Below are 22,334 nucleotides of genomic sequence, written 5' to 3' on the forward strand. Positions count from 1 at the left end.
TACGCTATGTAGAGGAGAGATTAATATCCAAAATCTCCTCTTAATTATAAATAATAAAAATAACAGTTCATCATAATGTTGATTTATCAATTCATATACCCAGTTATTGAGCTATTGTTAAATGAGTGATCATAGTATGATTTTTGCACATTCCTTCAGTGTATTCAAAAATGTCAGCATTATTGTAACACAATATCAGAAAGTAAGGAATTCATTGTATCCACATTTGTCTAAATAATTGTATCTCACATAGATAGGGTATCTTTATTAGATTAATATAATAATTCCTTAATCAGGATACTGACTTCATTATTATCATATGCTGGTTGTTTCCCAGCACACAGTAATGTCAGCTATTTGTTGCTGCTGATTATGCTAAATGCAGAAGGAAAGTACTAACAACACTATGTATAATACATATATTTGAACTGTACAGTAATTATCAGTATAGCAGTGTCAGTATATGAGCTCTCATAAATATAGAGAAAGTAATGAGCTATTTTGCAACAGTCTAACTCATTTGGCATATATAAGCCTGTTAGAATGTAACAGGGTGTTGACACCCTTCATGCTGCACGTGTCACTGATATTACACAGTATAGGATTTAGATGACCAGGGCATATGATAACTTTCACTATAGTAGTATTGTCTTGTTAATTCTAATTACAACAATATCAATCTGCTGGTATTGATTGTATCCAGTTTTGCCCAAGGACAATCTACAATGTTCCACAATTGTTCACACCGTGCATGCCGCTACATAGCGTCTTGTATTACATCAGTATATTCATATTTAACACTATACACAACAAACAGACAACATTTGGAGCTGCCAGTGACACTGCCGTGTGCGTTTCACTGCGAGCAGCTTTTTCAAGACTGAACCCGATTGTTCAGCTCGGCTAGTTATGTATTCTAAAATGGAACTCCAATCAGAATGATATCCTAAATCACATGTAATCACCATCCAATAAGGGATAGTTCACTGCAATACTCACGTGTGATATTACGTGGTAAGTCACATCCATTAGTGCCGATCACATAATCGGAACTCCATCCAATGGATGAGGGGGTGTGTCTATTTGTCCATTATGTAAACAAATTACTACAGTGAATTATTCGTCTAGCAGGTAGTAAATGAATATTACTATTGTGCAAAGATTAGCGATTGCAGACAGACTGCAAATATCGATTAATAGATGACAATCTGTGCATAATGATTAAAATCTACATATGGAAGACATATCATTATACATGGCACTTGTCATCATATGCAACACAGGAAAAGGATGAGATTATCTAAAGTATAAGAGGAGGCTGTTAATCAAACCTAAAAATTTTAATTTGCATATTAGTTAGCGTCTGGTGATCCCGATCACACGATTGGAGTTTCAGCCAATAAAAAAGAGGATATGTCAATTGAAATGTTTGTGGACATCTACTTTAAGCAGGCTATCCATCTATTGATTGGTCAATGTGTCATACTACTAATAGTGGGATTATCAATTCACAATCTATAGAAATCGATCAGGATAATAATAGAAAATTATAGTAATAGTATAAGAAGTAAATGTAACATTATAAGAGAAGCTTGCCTAGATGTGTCATAAATATTAATAAACAAAACATAATTGATAGTTAAACAAAAAATAATAATATAAAAACTATCAGTTGAGCTTACAAATATCATAGAAAATAGTGATAGTGACTGAAGAAAAAAATTCAGTGAAATAATTAACTAAAAAGTGACTGATGCATTAACATAATATAAATGTTTGTTGTGATCATCTATGTGTGAATATGATGCCCTCCTTGAATATACACAAAAAGGGAAAAGAAAAATATAGTGAAAATATGTGTGAATATGATATCCTCCTTGAATATACACAAGAAGGGAAATGCAGTGAAAATCTTTAACCATAAATGTATTATATTAAAATTGTGACCCAGAATGAGATAATCAAGTGAAAATATGTGTAACATGGACTGTTCAAAAAAAGTGAAGTGATTAAAATAAAACAATACAACCAACAAAAACAAAATTTGAAAAAATATGAGATATGGTAAGAACTTACCCTTGTTATCTCTATTTCTATGGAGTCCATAGGGTTCCACAGGATACCTTGGGGTATAGGTGATGACGTCAGGCATCGGGCACCATAGAGTTAAGTTTTCAGCCTCCCAGGATGCACTAGGGTCCCCCTCCTATACCCCGCCCCCAAACCAAGGCATCTCAGTTTCGTACCAAGCCATAGGCCGGAGGAGGAGAAGGAAGAGAGAGAAAAAAGATCTGGACACACACAAGAATCACATTCTCACCAGAGGGAGACGGAAAAACCGGTGACCAGAGCAAAGCCCATCTGCAGCACAGGTGCGACAGGGCGGGAGTCCTGTGGAACCCTATGGACTTCGTAGAAATAGAGATAACAAGGGTAAGTTCTTACCATATCTCATATTTTCTACTTCAGGGTCCATAGGGTATCCACAGGATACCTTGGGGATGTCCCAAAGCAGTATCCTTTAAGGGTGGGGACGCTCCTGTGCTGAGATGAAGACTGCTGATATGGCCGGAAGATTGCGCTCCGCCCATACCAGGATTCGGGACACCTCTACGAGAGCCGCCCGACTTCGGGTTACTCCTTGCCGATTTATGTAGGCCACGGTAGTAGCGTTGTCCGACTGGACCTGAACTGGGTGACCTTGGAGAACCCGGTGCGCCTGCTGGAGAGCATTGAAAACCGCTCGGAGTTCCAAGATGTTTATTGGAAGCTCTGTTTCTGCCGGAGTCCACCTGCCCTGGAACAAGTGTGGACCCGAGACTGCTCCCCAGCCCCAAAGACTGGCGTCCGTTGTTAACAGGACCCAATTCGCCACCCAGAACGAATGACCCTTGTTGAGATGGGTCGTCTGCAACCACCAGGCAAGACAGGCGAACCTCCGGAGTGAGCACCATCGTCTGGGACTTTAGACTCTGAGGCAGTCCATTCCATTTGGACAGGATCAGGTGCTGCAGAGGTCTGGAGTGAAACTGGGCATATTCCACCATGTCGAAAACCGACACCATGGAACCCAGTAACCTCATCGCCGAGTGTAGAGACACCCGGCGGCTCTATAGACAACTGCGCACCTGCAACTGCAAGGCAGAGATCTTTTCCCCCGTCACAAAGATCCTTTGCTGTCCGGAGCAAATAAATGTCCGAGGTGCAGAATCCGCTGAGACGGGATCATGGTGGACTTCTGCCAGTTTATTAACCAGCTGTGCCGTTGCAGTACTGCAATGGTCAGGTCCAAGTGGCGTAGAAGGAGCTCCGGAGATCCTGCCACTAAGAGAAGGTCGTCCAAGTACGGCAACATGCGGACTCCCTGCAGCCGCAGGGAAGCCGCCATGACCGCCATCACCTTGGTGAAAACACATGGTGCTGTCGCCAGGCCAAAAGGTAACGCCCGGAACTGAAAGTGGTCGCTGCGGATTGCAAACCTGAGGAACTGCTGATGGCGCGAAAGGATAAGGACATGCAGGTAAGCGTCCTGTATGTCCAATGACACCATGTAGTCCCCAGGTTCCAGCGCCAGAATGATGGACCGTAGGGTCTCCATCCGAAACTTCGGCACCCGCAAAGACTTGTTGAGAGCTTTGAGGTTGAGTATCGGACGAAACGACCCATTGGGTTTCTGCACCAAAAAGAGATTGTCATAGAAACCCTGGCCCTTCTGGGAGAATGGAACAGGCACTATAACTCCAGCCTGGAGCATAGTGTGCAAGACCTTCCGCAGCTCCGCGGCTTTGTTCCGGTCTGATGGCAGACCCGTGGTGAAGAATCGAGATGGGGGTCTGTGCCGGAAGGAGAGGGCATACCCGTGTGAGACCACCTCGAGAACCCAAGTGTCTGTCGTGGTGACCGACCAACACCGGGCGAACTGCAGCAGGCGGCCTCCCACCTTGGGATCCCCCAAAGGGAGGCCCGGACCGTCAGGCCGCAGGCTTGTCATCTGGCTTAGGGGCTGGACGTCTGGTACTCCAGGCCTGCTTCCGGGGCTTGGCCGATATTTTGGGGCCAGCCTTTCGGGGAAAGGACTGTGCTTTAGGCCTACCCTGGGCCCTATAAGGCCGAAAGGACGACATACCTGAACCGGACGGAACTGCAGCAGACGGGAGACATGCCGATTTGGCTGCCGCCAACGTGGCTACAATTTTGTCCAGGTCCAGACCAAAGAGAACTTCTCCGTTAAAAGGCAACGCTTCCAAACCCTTTTTGGAATCAGCGTCCGCCTTCCAAGATCGCAACCACAATGTGCGACGAGCAGCTACAGCTGCCGAAGAAATTCGAGACGCCAGGGTACTAATATCCAAGGCCGCTTCGTTGATATAAGTGGCTGAATCCCGGAGATTACCGATCAACTCCGTCTGTTCAGCCGAACAGTCGGAGTCAAAGGACGCCTCCAACGTATCCGCCCAGCGCTCCATAGCTCTGGCAACCGAGCAAATGGCCATAGCTGGCCGCGCTGCCCCCCGCAAGGGAATAAACGGACTTTAGGCAGATCTCCACCTTGTGGTACGTAGCATCCTTAAGGGAGGACATGGATGGCATGGGTAAAGTGGCACTCCGGACGAGGCGTGTCACATGAGAATCCACCTGTGGAGGGGATTCCCACTTAGAAAAATAATTATCCGCGAACGGATAAGCCACCGCCAAACGCCTCTGTGGCTGGTATCGTTTGCCAGGCTGTTTCCACGCCTCCTCTAAATGGTCCACCAACTGACCCGAAAGAGGAAAGACTGTGGCGTCACCCTTAACATCCTTAAAAAAGGCATATTTGGATTTAGACGCCGGAGGAACTTCGTCCTCAATTACCAAAGTGGTGCGGACTGCCCGAATAAGTCCAGGAATATATACCTTGGACCTAGCGTCTGCCTCCTTAGTACGGAGAGGTTCCTGGTCGGAAAGATCCAGAATCTCCCCATCATCAGACGTCACTTCGTCATCCTCATAAGGAGCAGACAGAGACGCCACCGGCCTCTTATGTGGCCGCAACACAGACTCCCCTTGTAACACATCCGACAAGTGCTGTACAGAACTAGTCAGGGAATTAACCCACGCCGGCTCCTGAGAGACCGGGAGAGGGGAAATAGGGAGACTGCGGGGTACCATCAATTGCCTCGGGAAACCCTGCATGGGTGACGACACCACTGATTGCTGGGACAATCCCATCTGTGAGAACGCGGGCTGCGGAGCTAACTGGCCCACCAAGGTTGTAAGCGCCTGAGCGAAACAAGCCCAGGGCGGCTCCTGTACTGGTGCTGTGACCGTAATTGGCCGCACACTGCCGGCATAAACCCTCCGCGCTACCCTCCCCCTCTGCTATAGGTACTTTACACGTAGTACACTGAAGCCGGAGAGGAAAGTCACTTTCAGACATGATGGTGGAAAGTATGTGACCCCTCTTCACCAATACTTTTAGTATAGTGAGAGACCACCCTGCAGCACCACACCGCAAGGGCTTTAGCAGAAAGAGCAGGGACAGTAATAAGGCTGACAGTTAGAAAGTAAAAAGTACAGGCAGCAGCGCTAGCACAGTCACATACAATGCAAAGAAAATCAATTCCTGCACTAACAGCGCTGATAAATCAACTACACAGACACAGAGTCTGGTAGGACACAGCGCTACATACACAGACCTGACCACAGCGGAGGAGAGGTATGCTGGGGGACCCAGACCACGATGCCTCCGTCCAGACTTCCAGCAGCGTTCACCATGCGTTCTAGAAGATGGCCACCGAGGAGCATAGAGGAGACTGGCCTGGGGGAGGAGCGCTGCCACAGGGCCAGTCGGCGTGTGCAGAGAGGGCTGTGTGCAGCGGGGGAGGCGCTGGCTGTGAGACAGGGAAGGCACGCTCCCCTGGCATGCATTTAACCCCTGGGATGCCGCAGCGCTACCGCTCTGCCACGGTCCTGCTGTCCCAGGAGGGTAGTGGAAGCGCAGGTTAGTACCTGGCTCCACGCTGCAGCCAGTCCCCAGGGAGCCCCCTGCCTGGGGACTCTGGACCATGTATCAGCGGGGACCCACCGCTGGACCCCGCTGCTTACCTGCTGTCCCCCTTAAATCCGGCCATGGTCCTAAACATCTGGGGTCACCGCTAGCTGTGACCCAAGATGCCTACCAGCATCCCCGGATCGGTACCGGCGTTCTGGTACCGGCGGGGGTGTAGGGAAGACAGCATGGACGTCAGGACTGACTGTCCATGCTGTACTTTAGGCCTCCCGGATGCAGGCTGTTCATGAGAAATATCATTTTTGTTTCCCATTTCAGCAATTCTCGATCCAAATCTCCACCTCTGATTCCAAGTTTTATGTGTCTCATACCAAACACCTGTAATCCTGTGGGATCGCTGTTGTGAAATTTTTGAAAATGCCTAGCTACTGATGTTAAAGTTCTGAACCTAGCTTGGTCTTTATTGGCATTACGAATGTTGCCCACATGTTGTAATAATCTGACCTTTAAGGCCTAGATGTTTTGCCAATATAAACCATATGGCATGGGCATTCCATGCAATAAACAACACCCACAGTAGTACATGTTATATAGGAGGATATAAACCATTTATAATTGTATTTGTCACAGAACCACTCTTTTGGAACCATGTATTTACATGCCTTGCAGCAACCACAGCGATAAGATCCCTTCTTGCTGCGGTTGTTATATGATATTGCAGGAAGGTGACTGTGTACAAGGTGATCTTTAATAATATTAAATTATTGGTTGCTGCAAGGTATCTGACATTACTGTGTGCTGGGAAACAACCAGCATATGATAATAATGAAGTCAGTATCCTGATTAAGGAATTATTATATTAATCTAATAAAGATACCCTATCTATGTGAGATACAATTATTTAGAGAAATGTGGATACAATTAATTCCTTATTTTCTGATATTGTGTTACAATAATGCTTCATTTTTGAATACACTGAAGGAATGTGCAAAAATCATACTATAGAGGTATGATATTTCCTAGTAATGAGGTGTAAATAGCAACACAACAGTAATTTTGAAGTAATATACTGATGGTAGCAACATAATTTATCCACCTACTGTTGTGCTATATCCATCCTATAGGATGTAATACTTACCTATTGGGTAGGATTAATATCATTTAAGCTATAATTTGCCAACACAGCACTAATAGGAATATTATTTGTGATACGCTAAATGCAATATATGTTAGTTTGACTCTGACACTCCGAAGAACAAAGAGTGGATGTCTGGCCGCTTATATGTCATAGCATCAATAATGGATAGAACTTACCAGTATCATAGATAATTATATGTAATGATTCCTCCCATTACGACATATGCTTAGATAGTAATAAATTTCACACAACAACACATCAGTGGATCTGTCTTTTATTACATGTATGTTTTGTTTGATATTAATCTTTTAAACCTTATATTTCACTGTATCTTCCCCTGTAACTGGGGATATTAATTTTAGGTAATAACCAATAAAAGTTAAATTTTACTTTGTTACTTCATTTTCCTGTGTGCCCACTACCAACAACTCCTTTTTTCTTTTCTAATATTTGATTCAATTTAGTTGATTAGGGCTGCACCTCCGTTAATATATGAATTATTGAATCAAGATCGTATAGGGGCCTAGAACCAATTCAAGGACAGAGTGCAGACACTTTCCCATTTCCCCCTTCCTTTTTTTTACGAATTGTAGCAGACGGACAACCTGACTCCGCAGATGGGCCGCCATGATAGCCATAACTTTGGTAAATACCCGCGGAGCTGTAGACAGGCCAAAGGGCAGATCCCGAAACTGGAAGTGTTGCTGTAGTATAGCAAACCAGACATAATGCTGGTGAGAGGGCATTATAGGGACATGTAGGTATACGTCCTGAATATTCAGCGATACCATAAAATCCCCAGGTTCCATAGCCAGTATGATGGAGAGTAGAGTTTCCATCCCAAACCTGGGCACCCTGAGAAATTTGTTCAGAGATTTGAGGTTGAGGATAGGCCAATGAGATCCATTCCGCTTCTGAACCAGAAAGAGAGTAGAGTAATAACCAGTCCCTCGCTCAGATAGTGGGACTGGCACAATTACCTGTTTGTAGCAAGTACTATATGGCTTTCTGGATCTGTAAGGCCTTGTTCGTGTCTGAAGGAGGATCTGTGCAGAAAAACTGGTGGGGAGGTCTTTGAAGGAATGAGAGGGCGTACCCTTGAGAGACCACTTCTCTTACCCAAGCATCCGTGGTCGTTGACACCAGCACTGGGCGATCTGAAGAAGTCGGCCTCCCAGTCGGATCCCCCAGAGGGAGGCCCGTCCCGTCAGGCTGAGGGTTTATCCTATGGTTTGGAAGCAGGGTGTCTTGTGCTCCAGGCCTGTTTCTTAGGCTTTGCGGCCTTTTTGGAAGCTGACTGTCTAGGAAAGGACTGTCCTTTGGGCTTTCCTTGGGGACGAAAGGACCTAAGGAAGAGGTTTTAAGAAGCAGATGCTAAAGGCAGAAACGCAGATATAGATGCTGCCAATGTGTCAACAATCTTGTCCAGGTCTGGCCCAAACAAGATCTCCCCCTTATAGGGTTATGCTGGCCACACACATAGCGATATTTTACCCGATTGGGCCGATTCCGACACAATGGAACGACAGATCGCGTAAAACTAGGCCAAATCCTGGGTAAATCGTGAGTCCCCACTCACGATCACGATGCAATACGCATCCCCGATGGTTGGAAATCGCATTGTCAGATCTGCCGTGCAGTAGGGCAGATCTGACAATCTAGGAGGCGATGCACTGTGAAAGTCTGGATGCAGGAGAGATCGTATGAAGATTAGACACCAAATCGCGTGCAGATAGTGTGGAGATCGTGTGGAGTTTCAAGGGAAATCGTACACATCGGCTGATCGTGTGCACATCGCCATGTATGTGGCCAGCTTAAGGCTTCCAGGTCTTTCTTAGAATCAGCATCCGCCCTCCAAGAGCACAGCCACAGACGCAGCTGAGACTCTGGAGGTCAGTAAACTGGCATCCAGAGCAGCCTCTCCAATATATGCAGCCGCATACCGAATGTGACCCACTAATGACACCTGATCCCCAGGAGCACCTGAGGGGAAGGAGTCCTCAAGTGGATCAGCCCAGCTCTCTATAGCTTTTGCTACCCATGAAATAGCCAATGATGGGTTGGCAATATCCCCTGAAAGGGAATATATAGATTTCAGGCAAGTTTCCACCTTCCTATCTGTAGGATCTTTTAGGGAAGAAATGGAAGGCATAGGTAATGTAGCACTATTAATTAAACATATGATGGGGGAATCCACCACAGGGGGTGATTCCCATTTTTTACAATGAACCTCAGGAAATGGGTAACATGAGGTCAAACGCCTTTGAGGTTGATACCTCTTACCAGGCGATTGCCAGGCAGCAGCCATATGTTCTACTAGCTGATCTGACAGAGGGAATTCTGCGGAAGTCACCTTTACCTGTTTAAACAGAGGGTGTTTGGATTGAGGGGCTGGCTCGTCATCCTCTATTACCAATACAGATCTGACAGCTAGCACCAAGGACGGAATATTAATCTTTGACCTTGTCTCCACCTCCTGCAGAGGGGATCAGGGTTAGAGGCATCAGCTACCTTTCCGTCGTCAGATGACATCTCAGACTCTGAGAGCTGTGTGGACTGTGATGACAACACAGTACGCTTAGGGGTTTCTCACCCTGCAACATGGTCTGAAGGGCAGTAGAGGAAGACGCCAGGCTCTGCACTGTAGAGAAAACATCCACCCATGGTGGAGGCACCGGAGGAGTCTGTGGAAGTCCCTGTGAGGGAATAACGGACTGCTGTGGTAACCCCATAGGGGGAAAAACAGCCGGGAGCGCTAAGTGGCCCGCAATGGAGGCCAGAACCTGAGAAAAGGCAGCCCAAGGGGGCTCCTGTACCGGTTGCTAGGGGGTTTGAGGTGCCTGGGGGATTATAACATCTCACACAAAACCCATCCCGAACCAAATCCTCACTTAAACCTGCAGCACATAATCTGCAAGATAGCAGAATGGGTGCAGAAGTGTGCTCATTACCCATGTCAGACATATTTGCAGATTAATATAATACACAATATGGCACTAAGTATAATGCAAACACGAGTATATAGGATACTAGTATGAGAGCAATACACTGGTCCTGTCTGATGCTTGGGTAAGCTGCAGGAGCCAACTGACTACATATGGTACAGTGCAGCACACAACTGTGTGTGACAAACCTCAACTATTTCTATAGATGAGATATATGGAACTACCCAAACTACACCTGTATTAGGGCAGAATTAGAGCAAAGGTATAGATATATGCAGACAGTTAGGATAAAAGACAGACAGGCAGCGCTAGCATGTCACATACAATGCATAAATAACACTACAGATTGGCACTACAATCAACTACACAGACTCAGTGTCTGGTAGGCTATAGCGCTACGTATGCTAACCCCAGGGAGAGGTGTGTAGGGAGACCGGACCCATGTTATCCCGAGAGGGCTGCAACTGTGCCACTGAAAGAAAATGGCTGCCGGAGAACAGCTCAGAGAAGCCAGACCTCAGAGAAAAGGCACCCTGAGCTGCTGATTATTTATCCCACACCAATTGTCCCTGGTGGTCTAGTGGAGCGCGGTGGCTAGAGCCTGCGTCCACACTCAGCACCTCCGGTATGTCCCGAGACCGGAGGTATGGCTGCTAACACACGGGTCACCGCAAGCATTGACCCGCCTTACCTGTTGCCTTAGCGTCCAGCTGCAGTCTGGGTCCTCCCACGGGACCTGGCTAGCACTGACCCTGGGATTCCCGCCGTGATCCTCAGCATGAACTGGCGGCGCAGCGCAGACGTCCTATGGACCAGTCTGCTGCTGCGCACTCCTAGTTAGTAAAAGATAAAATCATAAAATAAAAAGCTTTAGGGCTGCTTAAGCAATGAAAACTGTGTGCCTCTGGCTCGGGGTATAGGGAGAGTGGACCAGCGCAACCTGGGAACTGAAAGCTTAACTGCGTGGTGCCCAGATTCCAGCCACCTACACCCCCAATGTCTCCCTGTGGAGCCTATGGATACTGAAGAAAGATAATTTACCAACCAATCAGCTCCTGTTACTGTACAGGCCGTTTGAAAAATGAGTTAGGAGCTGATTGATTGGTTCTCTCTCTCTCTTCAAGGCTTAGTACATCTACCCCAAAATTTTTCTCAAGCCACTTCCTTTCTTAGGGGCCTAAATATCAAAGCTTGATGAGAGAAAATTGTGAGATATAAATCACCAACCAGCTTCTAACTTACATTTTATAGGCTGTTTGAAAAAAAAATGACAGGAGCTAAATAGTTAATACTTTTCACTCACAATTTTATCCATCAAGCTTTGATACATAGGCCCCTTAATGCTGAGCAACCTACCTTCACGGGTGATGGTCTGTTTGCTCAACTTTAACCTCTGTTCCCTACTCCTTTAGACATACCCTTGTCTCTACCATTCTTAAAATCTCTTTGATCCTATTACTTCATCTCTCTCCTCCCCTTTTGCTTTCAAGCTCCATCTAGTCTTCCAGCACCTTATTCACTTTCTTCTCACTGCCTCCTTAACCAGCTTCAATTTTGCTACCTTCACTCGACTGAAACTAACAAAGTCACTAATTACCTTCTCGCAATTAAATCTAGGAGTCCGATTCAATAAGCCGCAGGGCTTACCCCAGTTTGTCAGCCCGGAACAATTCAATTGACTGCTGCATCCCCACAAACTAAGTCCCAGAGGGTGCACTGAACAGATTTTTCTTCGCAGCTCCTGAGGCTGCGAGGAAAAAATTTGCATTAAGTGTACTCTGGGAGTTAAGTGCTGGAACATATGGGTTTCCCCGTGTTAACACAAAATCTATGTGTTAACGCACACTACCCAGGGGTTTACTGTGCACTGTGAACTCATCAGTTCCTTTATTCTACAATATCAGCTTAATGCTAATAAGCTCACTTTATCATAGCTCTCTCCTTGTTATTCCCAAATCACCTTCCATTTCTACTACAAGCTAAATTGAACCTAGTGGCAGCTTTTGTAAACAACTGCTGATTCTCATTGGGTTGGAGTTGAATATTTAAAGCTGCACGTGCTTTATACTGAATGAGAGAGCCACTTTCATAGAGAAACGCCATCTCCAAAAGCTGCAGCTTTGAAAATAGTCCCATGTCTCCCTTAACCTCCATTGTTAGATGCCAAGCTAAGTGAGGTAGTTGCCCAAAGCAACCCATCAGCTCCCAAGTTCATAAACAACTAGATACATGTCAGAAGCGGATGGTTGGTTTGAGCAAATTCTCCAAGGCTTGATACTACTCCCCCTTAGTCTGTAAGCTCACATCCATCCTCTTGTTCTCTCCCTGCACTATACATGTAAGGCTTGCCAACTCAGTGGTCAGAGATTTTCCTGTCTACCCACCCAAGGTCACTGGTAAATGAAACATTGTTGACCTATGTAGGTGTTGAAATACCTCACAGCCCAAATGGTGATGTGAAAAATAGCTTGTGATGTGTTGGATCAATGGTTTAGCCATCTTCTAAATTTGCCCTGTGCAATACTTGAGCTTTCTGTAGCATACTACTTCCCTGATCTGTTGTAGGCTATTACTATAAAATACATCTAGAATAATGCATTTTATTTCATACAATAAAACTCAAAGCACTTTACATTTGCTAAAAAAATCAAAACCTAGCATTTAATGCGATATTAAGGAAATTATTGCTTAAACAGGTACATTGTCACTCAGTTTGTAAAGATTTCTAGAGTATGCTTCTTGGACTGTGCAAAGCAACAATTCTAGATGGAGTGAGAATTGTGTCAGATTGTGGTACCTTAGGTTCAACCAAAAGAATTTTCCATTATGTCCATCTCAGTTTCAAAGAGTGTTATGTATTTATATTTTCCCCCTCAAAATTGTGCATGCAACCAGGACCCTACAATGACTAAGCTACTGGACATAATCCATCTAGAGAACAATTGCACCCAAGCACGTGGGAATTGACACAGCTAGTTAGTATGAAAATTCTGTAAATCATGGGGGGGGGGGGGGGGGGGGAGATGCATTTAAAATATGGACAGAGGGGATTCCAGCGGTCATAATGCCAGCACCAGAATCCTGACGGTAAGTGGGAGAGTTAGCATTAGGTATAGGCACCAGGGAGGGTTAGCATACCGACCAAGTGTTGGTATTCTAACCCTGTCGGCAGCATCTGGATTCTGAACGCCAGCATCCCGTACCCATCTGTGTGCAGGGCACGAGACTGGTGCATACAGACATTTTGGTGCATTGAACCAGTCACTGAAGTCAGTTTTAATGTCATTAACTAGTAAATACAAAGTGCATAGATGACCTTTGTATGACCGCTCAGTTATAAAATCCATCACTAAAAGATTTTACCCATTTACTAGTTTTGCATGACTGGACTGATAAGTGAGCTTCAGCAGCACAACTTACAGCTAGGCTTTATAAATGCTACAGGGTTATAATCCTATGCTTAGCATTGGAGATGTGTTAATCCACATTAACCTAGGATTTTGCACTACAGGAATGGGCCACTACCTTTCCTCCACTTTTGAAGTGGAGTTTGTTAATATATGTTCAGATTGATACAGGAGGAGACAAGATAAGCCATTGCATGTTTAATAGTCAGTTTACAACATTGAATAAGTTACAATATTTATCCCCTGGAATGAACAAAAATCATTTCTTGCCAGCTTTAATTGCAGATTTTGTAACTTTGCCAGTAGATGCTGCCTTCTTGTCTACAGCTTTAATGACACCAACAGCCACCGTCTGCCTCATGTCACGGACAGCGAAACGGCCTGCAAATAGAAGAAAGTAGTTACTGGATATTTGGGAGTCAGATTACAAAAGAAAAATTCAGATTCAGATAAGTCATTTGAGTTCCAATGAAAGACAATTTCATGGTGTGAAAGGGAACCATGGGATGTTTAGACACTTTGTGCAGCTATTTTTGCATTGCTTAGTTAACATGTGCAGACAGGTTACACTAGGTTTCATGGTATGACAGACACTAGTTCATTTAGCCACTTACCTAGAGGAGGGTAATTGGAGAAAGTTTCCACACACATTGGTTTCCCAGGAATCATCTCCACAATAGCAGCATCACCAGACTTTAGATGTTTGGGGTTGTCTTCCAGCTTCTTGCCAGATCTACGATCAATTTTCTCTTTCAACTCTGCAAACTTACAGGCTATGTGAGCCGTGTGACAGTCTAGCACTGGAGCATAGCCAGCATTTATCTGCCCTGGGTGATTAAGTATTATTACCTGCAGGAGTTAAAAGTTTAAGACATGGTATATTGAATATTTTTATATTGCCAGAGGAAATTCAGCCACACATTATATGGGATTATATAGTTCTTGGGGTCCCAGTGGTCAGAGTCCCAATGCCAGCATCCTGACAGTGTTAGGATACCTACAAGTATCCTAATCCTACCCCTCCCCTTAACATCCCGACAGCCAGGATTTCAGCTACATCCCATATATACTCAGCTGAGTAGTTAAACGCTGCAGAGGGAATTTACCTGTGCTGTGAAACTGCCAGCCTCCATTGGTGGGTCATTCTTGCTGTCTCCAGCTACATTGCCTCTCTTGATATCTTTTACAGAAATATTCTTGACATTGAAGCCAACATTGTCTCCAGGTGATGCCTCTTGTAAAGCCTCATGGTGCATTTCTACAGACTTCACTTCTGTGGTTATGCTTCCAGGAGCAAAAGTCACCACCATTCCAGGCTTCAGGACACCAGTCTCCACTCTTCCTACTGGGACTGTACCAATACCTATAACAGCACATTAACCCATTAATACCAGGAATCTGCAGAAGGTTGACCTTCCTTAGTGTACTCTTCAACACTTACCACCAATCTTGTACACATCTTGCAGAGGAAGACGTAGCGGTTTGTTCACAGGGCGGGCAGGTTGAATGATTGAGTCTAGAGCCTCTAGTAGAGTCACTCCACTGGCATTTCCTTCTTTCCTGTCAATCTTCCAGCCTTTGAACCAGGGCATCTGTACAGGTAAAGCAGGGTTAGTACAGTACTAGGATTTCTGTTATAAGTAATCACCATGGGGGGCTTAAGTATTAATTGCAGCACTGCCACAGTTAAGGCTCCATCAGTGGATATGCTCATATTTAATGAAAATACCCTCACAATGTACAAAGTGGAAGTCACAGGGACAGTGGTTGTTATAACCGAGTTATAACCCCAGCATTTAGTGGGAGTCTTCACCTGTGGAAGCGGATGCTGCACATGCACAGCATCGGCATCTGCTGCTAGCCGGAGAGATTGAAATATTTATGCTTGCAAGTTTCCATAGGCTTAAAGCAGTTTATACCATCTGAAGCTGGTTAGACTACTGGGGCCGAACTCCTAGGTTTGTTTTCTGGAGTTGGGTAGAGATTGCATTCCCATTATCATGGACCTTGATCTGCAGTGCCATTTAGCACTCTACCAGAGATTCCTGTGAATCTCCTGCATGGTGCCATTAGTACACAAGACCTAATCATAAAATAATGCAGACACTGCATTTTCTACAGTTGATACAAAGGCCCCAAAATCTTCATTTACATGCCCTGCCAATTCAAAGTAAAGAAAATTGGAGCTAGTGTATTTTTATTATGGTGTGTCCCTCATAAAAGGAAGTCAGGTGAAGACATTCACTATATATGCTGAAACAATACAAATTTCTATAAAATGATTGCTAGGATATATATATTTCCAGATATTTGGTTCTCTCCTCAATTTAACTTAACCCAGTCACTTACTTTACTGCTGGGCTCCAGCATGTTGTCCCCATGCCAGCCAGATATTGGCACAAATCCCACAGTTGCTGGGTTGTACCCTATTTTCTTGATGTAGGTGCTGACTTCTTTTGTAATTTCTTCAAACCTCTTCTGGCTGTAAGGAGGCTCTGTCGAGTCCATCTTGTTCACCCCAATGATAAGCTGTTTTACTCCCAGTGTGAATGCCAGCAGCGCATGTTCACGAGTCTGTCCATTTTTTGAGATGCCAGCCTCAAACTCTCCAACACCAGCAGCTACAATAAGAACAGCACAATCTGCCTATTGGAGGAAAAAAATAAATAAAGTTTGAGGTTCAGCATTTGTCAAACTTTAACACACAAGTCATTACCTAGAAAGGGGGGGGGGGTTAGGGGGGCACTAGAATAGCCTACAGGCACTTTAGATTAATGATACTCACTAAAGAAACAAAAAGCACCCGCTGTTGGCTGAAAGTAGGCAGCATACATAGGAGCTTTCCCACGTTTTTGAAGCAATTGTCCAACAGTTGAAACCACCAACAGCTGTTCTGATTGCACCTCATCAGCAAGAGGAGCCAGACAGTGCCTTAATATGCTAGGGTCCAAAGAGTTTAGCATCAAGTTATCCTTACCAACCGTACACAATATGCAGCAAATAATCAAGGCTGCAAGTAAATGAATCTTAAGACATTTCTCTAAGATGCTGGGATTCTGTTTATTTACTAAATGCCACACCACCAGGGCCATAGCAACTTTGATATGGACTGCAATCCTTAGGGATCAATCCAACTACTTGCAATGAACTCACAGGTGCAAGTCATTCCAAAAATGGGCATGCTTGACAGCATGCCCGGTTTCACTTCAGTGCTGGCAACCTCATAGGACTCAGCGCAAAATTAAGCCAATTCAGGCTGCGAAGACTGCCGGCATTTTAACACCAACACATCCTTCACATGTAATTAGACTGACCCTTACAAAATTAAGGGCTCAATCCAATAATATGCAAAGGGTGCAAGTTGCCATTGCAACAGCATTAAATCAGCAAAGGACCAGCACCTCACAGCCTGCTCAGAGCCCAAATGCACTTAATCTTACAGAACTCTATGGGGCTGCAAGCACTTTTACTTTTTTTATTTAAGGAAGAGTCCAGCACCTGCTGCTCTTTACGATAAGCATCTTTGAAAGGCTAAGGAAGCGTTCGTCCCAGCATTCCTAAAATGATCAGGGCAGACATTAGTGTCCCCCAATGCATCTCAGAGCACATGTACACCTCTGCAGTAGGCGATACGGCTGTGTACTGGGGAAACAGCGTGTCAGAGGAGACCGACCCGTACAGCAGTTACCTGGGAGGTGCCAGTAATCATGTTCTTGATGAAGTCACGATGTCCGGGAGCATCAATAATCGTAATGTAATATTTCCCCGTCTCAAACTTCCACAAAGAGATGTCTATGGTAATGCCGCGCTCCCGCTCTGCCTTCAGCTTGTCCAGTACCCAGGCATATTTAAAGGATCCTTTCCCCATCTATAAGGAATAGATCATACAACTGGTCGGAGATCATCTTATTGGGGAGGTGGTACTACACACACGTGATATATGATACATCGGCCACTCCCTGGCTCAGGCACCAGTTAGATCCGTGACCGAGCACCCACCACTCACCTCCGCCGCTTCTTTCTCGAACTTCTCAATGGTCCGCTTGTCTATGCCCCCGCATTTATAGATCAGGTGCCCGGTGGTGGTGGATTTCCCGGAGTCTACATGGCCGATGACCACGATGTTAATGTGAATCTTCTCTTTCCCCATGGCGGCAGCGATTACAGATTACACCACTAAGCGATTCGGAGCGAGAGAAGAGGTAGAAGCTGTACGCAGGCAGCTGAAATTTAAAGGGCTTAGGAGAGGCGGGAAGAGAGACTGACCAATCACAGAGGCTGCGATGGAACATACTGCAATGTGATTGGATATTTGGCGGAGCGCTAACCTTGTTATTGTAATCACACGTGGATGTGTTCTAGGCTTGTCCCATGTGGAATTGTATATTATACTGATTATGAACTTTTCAGTATTTTTGAAAGAAAATTTTTAGTAGCAATTTGATTTTGCATTCAGACTGTGTTGATGATTATACTTGTGCAAATCTACATGTATAATGCTGTTCACAGATTAGAAGCACGTCCTCTACAGATGTTTTGCTCAGATTGTGTGCCGCACTTTCAGAACCCATTGCTTTGATACATGTAATCAAATATTTCTGGATTTTACGGCAATAGTTATCAAATCAGTCCTTTTATAACCAGGCATTCCTGCTGTATTACAAAGGGGCCTATTTATCAAGCTTTTTCTGCAGTTTCTGCATAATTTTATGGTTTGTTGCTACTAATACCTCAATGCAGGACATTTTGTGAAAGTGCTAATTAGCCCTGAGGATTGCAGTCCCTATTATTTTCAATGGGAACAAGTGGCAGATTTTACCTAGGGACTGCAGGGCTATAGCCCCAATTCCCAGTAAAATCTGCCACCTCAATGAGCTAGTTGCAGTCCGTGACTGCACTGGCTAAACTGTGACTGCCAATGACTTCCCATTGAAACCTCTACCAGCCAATCACTCAGGACAGGCTGTACCAGGTGTTTTCCCATTGGGACTGCCTTTTAGAGCTGTGATTCACAGAGAGCGTGCTTCCAGTGGGACATCACTCCTTTGCCTTCCGGACAACCCAACCTGGCTTTTAAGGACTGCAGCCGATGCAGTCCTTAGAAACCAGTGTTTTGCGCATATGCCCCACCACCACCGCGTGAGCGCATCCACCGGTCCTGGGGTCTGCCAGATCCATTGCACAGACGCCGGGACTCAGCTGGCCACGGCTGTCTGCTCCACTCCTCGGGCAGTGTCAGCCCCCCGCATCCAAGTGGGTATGGGGACTACAACCTGACCCCTATGTACCAACATTTCAGAGTTTGGCCCTGTTAGTTTACACTAGGGATGTGCAGGCTCAGATAGGTTCGAGTTTGCACGTTGAGTTCGGATTTTTCCCTCCAAAAAAACGGAACTCAGAAAGAGGCTAAACGTCATCTTACATGGACGAACATCATCATTCCTGGACTTTGTCCAGGAATGATGATGTTCGTCCATGTAAGATGACGTTTAGCCTCTTTCTGAGTTCCGTTTTTTTGGAGGGAAAAATCCGAACTCAACGTGCAAACTCGAACCTATCCGAGCCTGCACATCCCTAGTTTACACCATCTCCGGGGGTAGTTGACACTGCGCATGTGCAAAGTGTCAGTCTCCGCCATTGGCCAGAGGCTGTGGAGAGAGATCAGAAGACTTAAAGAAGTTTACACCATCTGAAGCTGGTGTAAACTAACAGGGACCAACTTTCTGAGTTTGGTACATTGCAGTCCCCATTTATAATAAGATCTGCAGTGCTAATCTGGAGTGCCGAGAGAGATGGGGAGCAAGTACTGATTACCCGGGCCCAGACTTGCTAGAGGGGCCTGGGTTCTCCGCTTCCCCCTCCTAGTTCTGTCAGCTTTTTCCTTCTCCTTGATTGCCTTAAACTGATCTCCACTGTACCAGACCCATTACTGCCGGACCACAAACTGCTTCATTGTTGATTCGCTCATCAGAGTTGCATGCAATTCGAAAGCAATGCCGATTTTCATGTAGCTGAAGGATTATTTGCAATTGTCCATGCATGAAAAGACCTGAAATCCCCTACGACGAACGCGCTATACAGACTGGGCCTGATACAAGCGGACAATGTTTTCAGTCAGCACATGCATCCGAATTGCACTGCACGTATGTCCCGATGGTTACAGCCGGGGAAGCAGAGCGGATTTGGATGCAGAGAGGTACAATTTCAGTGGGCGTTTCTGGGTGGTAACGGGGGAGGCTGGCCAGACTAAGGCATGTCGCGATCAGCAACTGCAACTTTTTACGCAGTTGCACTGATACTAGTGTCCATGTTCAGATGGACATTCTGCACCTCCATAGGGCTGGTCCAGTGTTCAATGGTGCAAAGTGGCAGATTAGCACTGCTGCTGGTGGGTGATTCTGTGCAAATTCCATAGGCTGCGGCATTAGCATAGAGACACTGCGTAAAAAGCTGCAGTCATGGCGACATTAGCATCCACTTCTGCATCAGGTCAAGTATACACACATAGAAACTGTTGCATTCGAGACAGACAGTATCAGAAATGGGTAATGAAGGAAGGAGGTGATGGAGGAGAGAATGAGGCTGGGGTGTGAGGGAAGGAGCAGGGTGATGGAGGAGAGGATGGAAGGAGGAGGAGGATGGAGGAGAATATATAGCCAGGGTGTGAGGGAAGGAGAATGATGGAGGAGAGAATGTGGCCGGGGTATGAGGGAAAGAGCAGGGTGATGGAGGAGAGGATGGGGCCGAAGTATGAAGGAGGGAGGTGGATGATAGAGGAGAAGATATAGCTGGGGTGTGAGGGAAGAAGGATGATGGAGGAGAGAATGTGGCCAGGGCGCGAGGGAAGTAGAATGATGGGGCAGAGGATGTGGCCAGGGTGTGAGGGAAAAGGGTGATCAGTAATTGATCAACCATTATGCAGATCAGACTGCAGCCTAGGGCACCAGGGTTTGGGTGGGCACCCACCATCCCTATTGGGTCTTAGCCCGAGCAATTATGAACAATTTTGAGATGCACCCAGCTCCTCCCAGTACTTTCAGTGTCGTGCTTTGTGCCACTGCAATACTGGCAGATGTCAGTATCATGGAGCTGGGAGGGACCAATCACCAGCACTGTAATGAAGATGCAGAGCGCATATGATGGATTATGAAGTTGAGTAGTTAATACTAATAATAATAAGTATGATGCTGTATTCGTTTCAAGAGCTGGTGTTCTGGTATAGATGGGAGTGGAGTAAGTGGATCGTGGGCTATAGGGTTCATTGCATTGTCAGGAGAAGTGACATTTATTTTCTTAGCCTCTCACATCAGCATTATGGGCCTAATTCAGAGTTGTAGGCAAACGCGATGGTTTGCCTACAACTCACATGGTGGCCGATTTGCGCATGTGCAGGATCTTTACTGCACATGTGTCAATTGGTATCTGCAACGCCGCTCACAGTGTCCCTAAGCCGCAGCATTGACATGCTGCAGCCGTTTGTAGGTGGGAAAGAGGTGGGAATGGCCAGCTTCTCAGAAAATGGGGGATTGCTGGCCCCATTCGGGCGTGCCAAGCCCAGTGGCTGCCTCTGTGGACGCAAGTTCACTGGTCCCGGCAGTGTGAAATACACGGTCATCCTTCCTGAGTAACCTGAGGGTTACTTAGATGACCAATGTTCTCCCAGCTGATCCAGTGCTGCTTCCTCAGATGCAGCAGTTGTTTACAAAAGTTTGCAGGAGGCATCTATTTACTGTACACAAGATGCCTATTGCGGCATTGGCATAATATTGCATTGCCACTGCATACAAAGACACAGTGGCAATGTGATTAGCGTAGAATTCTGAAACAAGCTACTTATAACAGGCAGCAATACAACAGTGAGGTGAGGGAGGCCAGAGTAACATTGAGTGACAGTGTCATTGTAATGAAAATGGAGGGGTAGGTAATTATAATGCTCACCACAAAGTAGTGCATTTTCCACACATTGGAGGAGCCATAACCTTACGCTTTCTCTGGCTTTATTAGTGATGAATAATACAGTAGTTTAGTACCCTCCTCACAAACAATTTTTCCCGCAGCAAATTGACTGGCCATTCTGTGTAACCACTGTTCGACAACCCTTCTATAGATTGCAAGCTCTCACAAGTGGGACCACCTTCCCTCATATACTATTTTTTTGCTCACCTGCACCATCATCTCCTCCTCCTTAGGGGGAGATGTATCAAGCCTTGGAAAGTGATCCAGTTGAGAAGTTGCTCAAAAGCAACTAATCAGCTTCTAAAGGCCCAAATACACGGGGCGATTTCTATCAGATCCGATTGCACATAAGATTTCCCTTGAAAATTCTACCCTTGACATTCTGTACGATTTGTGTTTAGAAAAGGTACGATTGTACAAACGTCAATACGATCCATTGTATAGTCCCCTGCCGAGCCAGCCTAATCAGCTGATTAGGCTGGCTCGGCAGGGGACTGCAGCACAAAGGTTCCAACTGTGTCCACATCATAAAGAAGAACACCCAGAGGTACCCTAAAAGCTGGCGAAATAAGGAACCAATGGTTATTGCAGGCGTCCTAACTTCTATCTAAGGGACGGAGTGGAGATATCCGGAGCTCCCCTGTTATATGCTTACACCATTGCTCCGAATTTGGAGCTTTCAAGGTACGGGTACACACAACTCCCCGAGGAGGATTCTATATTTATTTTGAAAATTCATATGTCTTTTGGATCTTTTTGGGATTATTCCCTAATATTTCATGTTTTCATGTTTTTATGATTGTGAATAAAATGTATGATTTTTAAAACATACTACACTATATACTTTTCCTTTTTTTTCTTTTTGAGCTGAATCTGCATCACACAATAGAAGATTC

The 22,334-nt window shown here is 45.5% G+C and overlaps 1 protein-coding gene across 1 annotated transcript; it reads right to left on the reverse strand.

Moving 5' to 3' along the window:
- Nucleotides 1–13,665: 13,665 nt before the first annotated feature.
- LOC148514705 (elongation factor 1-alpha, oocyte form) lies at nucleotides 13,666–17,702 on the reverse strand. The gene is made up of 7 exons (XM_088481014.1): nucleotides 17,489–17,702; nucleotides 17,171–17,350; nucleotides 15,832–16,128; nucleotides 14,924–15,074; nucleotides 14,589–14,845; nucleotides 14,097–14,331; nucleotides 13,666–13,863 (listed from the first exon to the last, which is right to left on the reverse strand). The coding sequence occupies exons 1-7, from the start codon at nucleotides 17,630–17,632 to the stop codon at nucleotides 13,742–13,744; spliced, it is 1,386 nt and encodes a 461-aa protein (XP_088337140.1). The 5' UTR covers nucleotides 17,633–17,702; the 3' UTR covers nucleotides 13,666–13,741.
- Nucleotides 17,703–22,334: the final 4,632 nt, after the last annotated feature.

The sequence above is a fragment of the Taudactylus pleione genome, unplaced genomic scaffold, assembly GCF_031769625.1.
Source record: "Taudactylus pleione unplaced genomic scaffold, aTauple2 ptg000260l, whole genome shotgun sequence".
Taxonomy (NCBI): Eukaryota; Metazoa; Chordata; class Amphibia; order Anura; family Myobatrachidae; genus Taudactylus; species Taudactylus pleione.

Bases quoted from the DNA above. Each gene is read 5' to 3' on its own strand.
- LOC148514705 (XM_088481014.1), bottom strand. From the start codon at position 17,632: ATGGGGAAAGAGAAGATTCACATTAACATCGTGGTCATCGGCCATGTA. The intron at 16,129-17,170 runs GTAACTGCTGTA...TTCCTCCAATAG, and splicing joins TGATTACTGGCACCTCCCAG to GCAGATTGTGCTGTTCTTAT. The intron at 13,864-14,096 runs GTAAGTGGCTAA...TTCTATTTGCAG, and splicing joins CTCCAATTACCCTCCTCTAG to GCCGTTTCGCTGTCCGTGAC.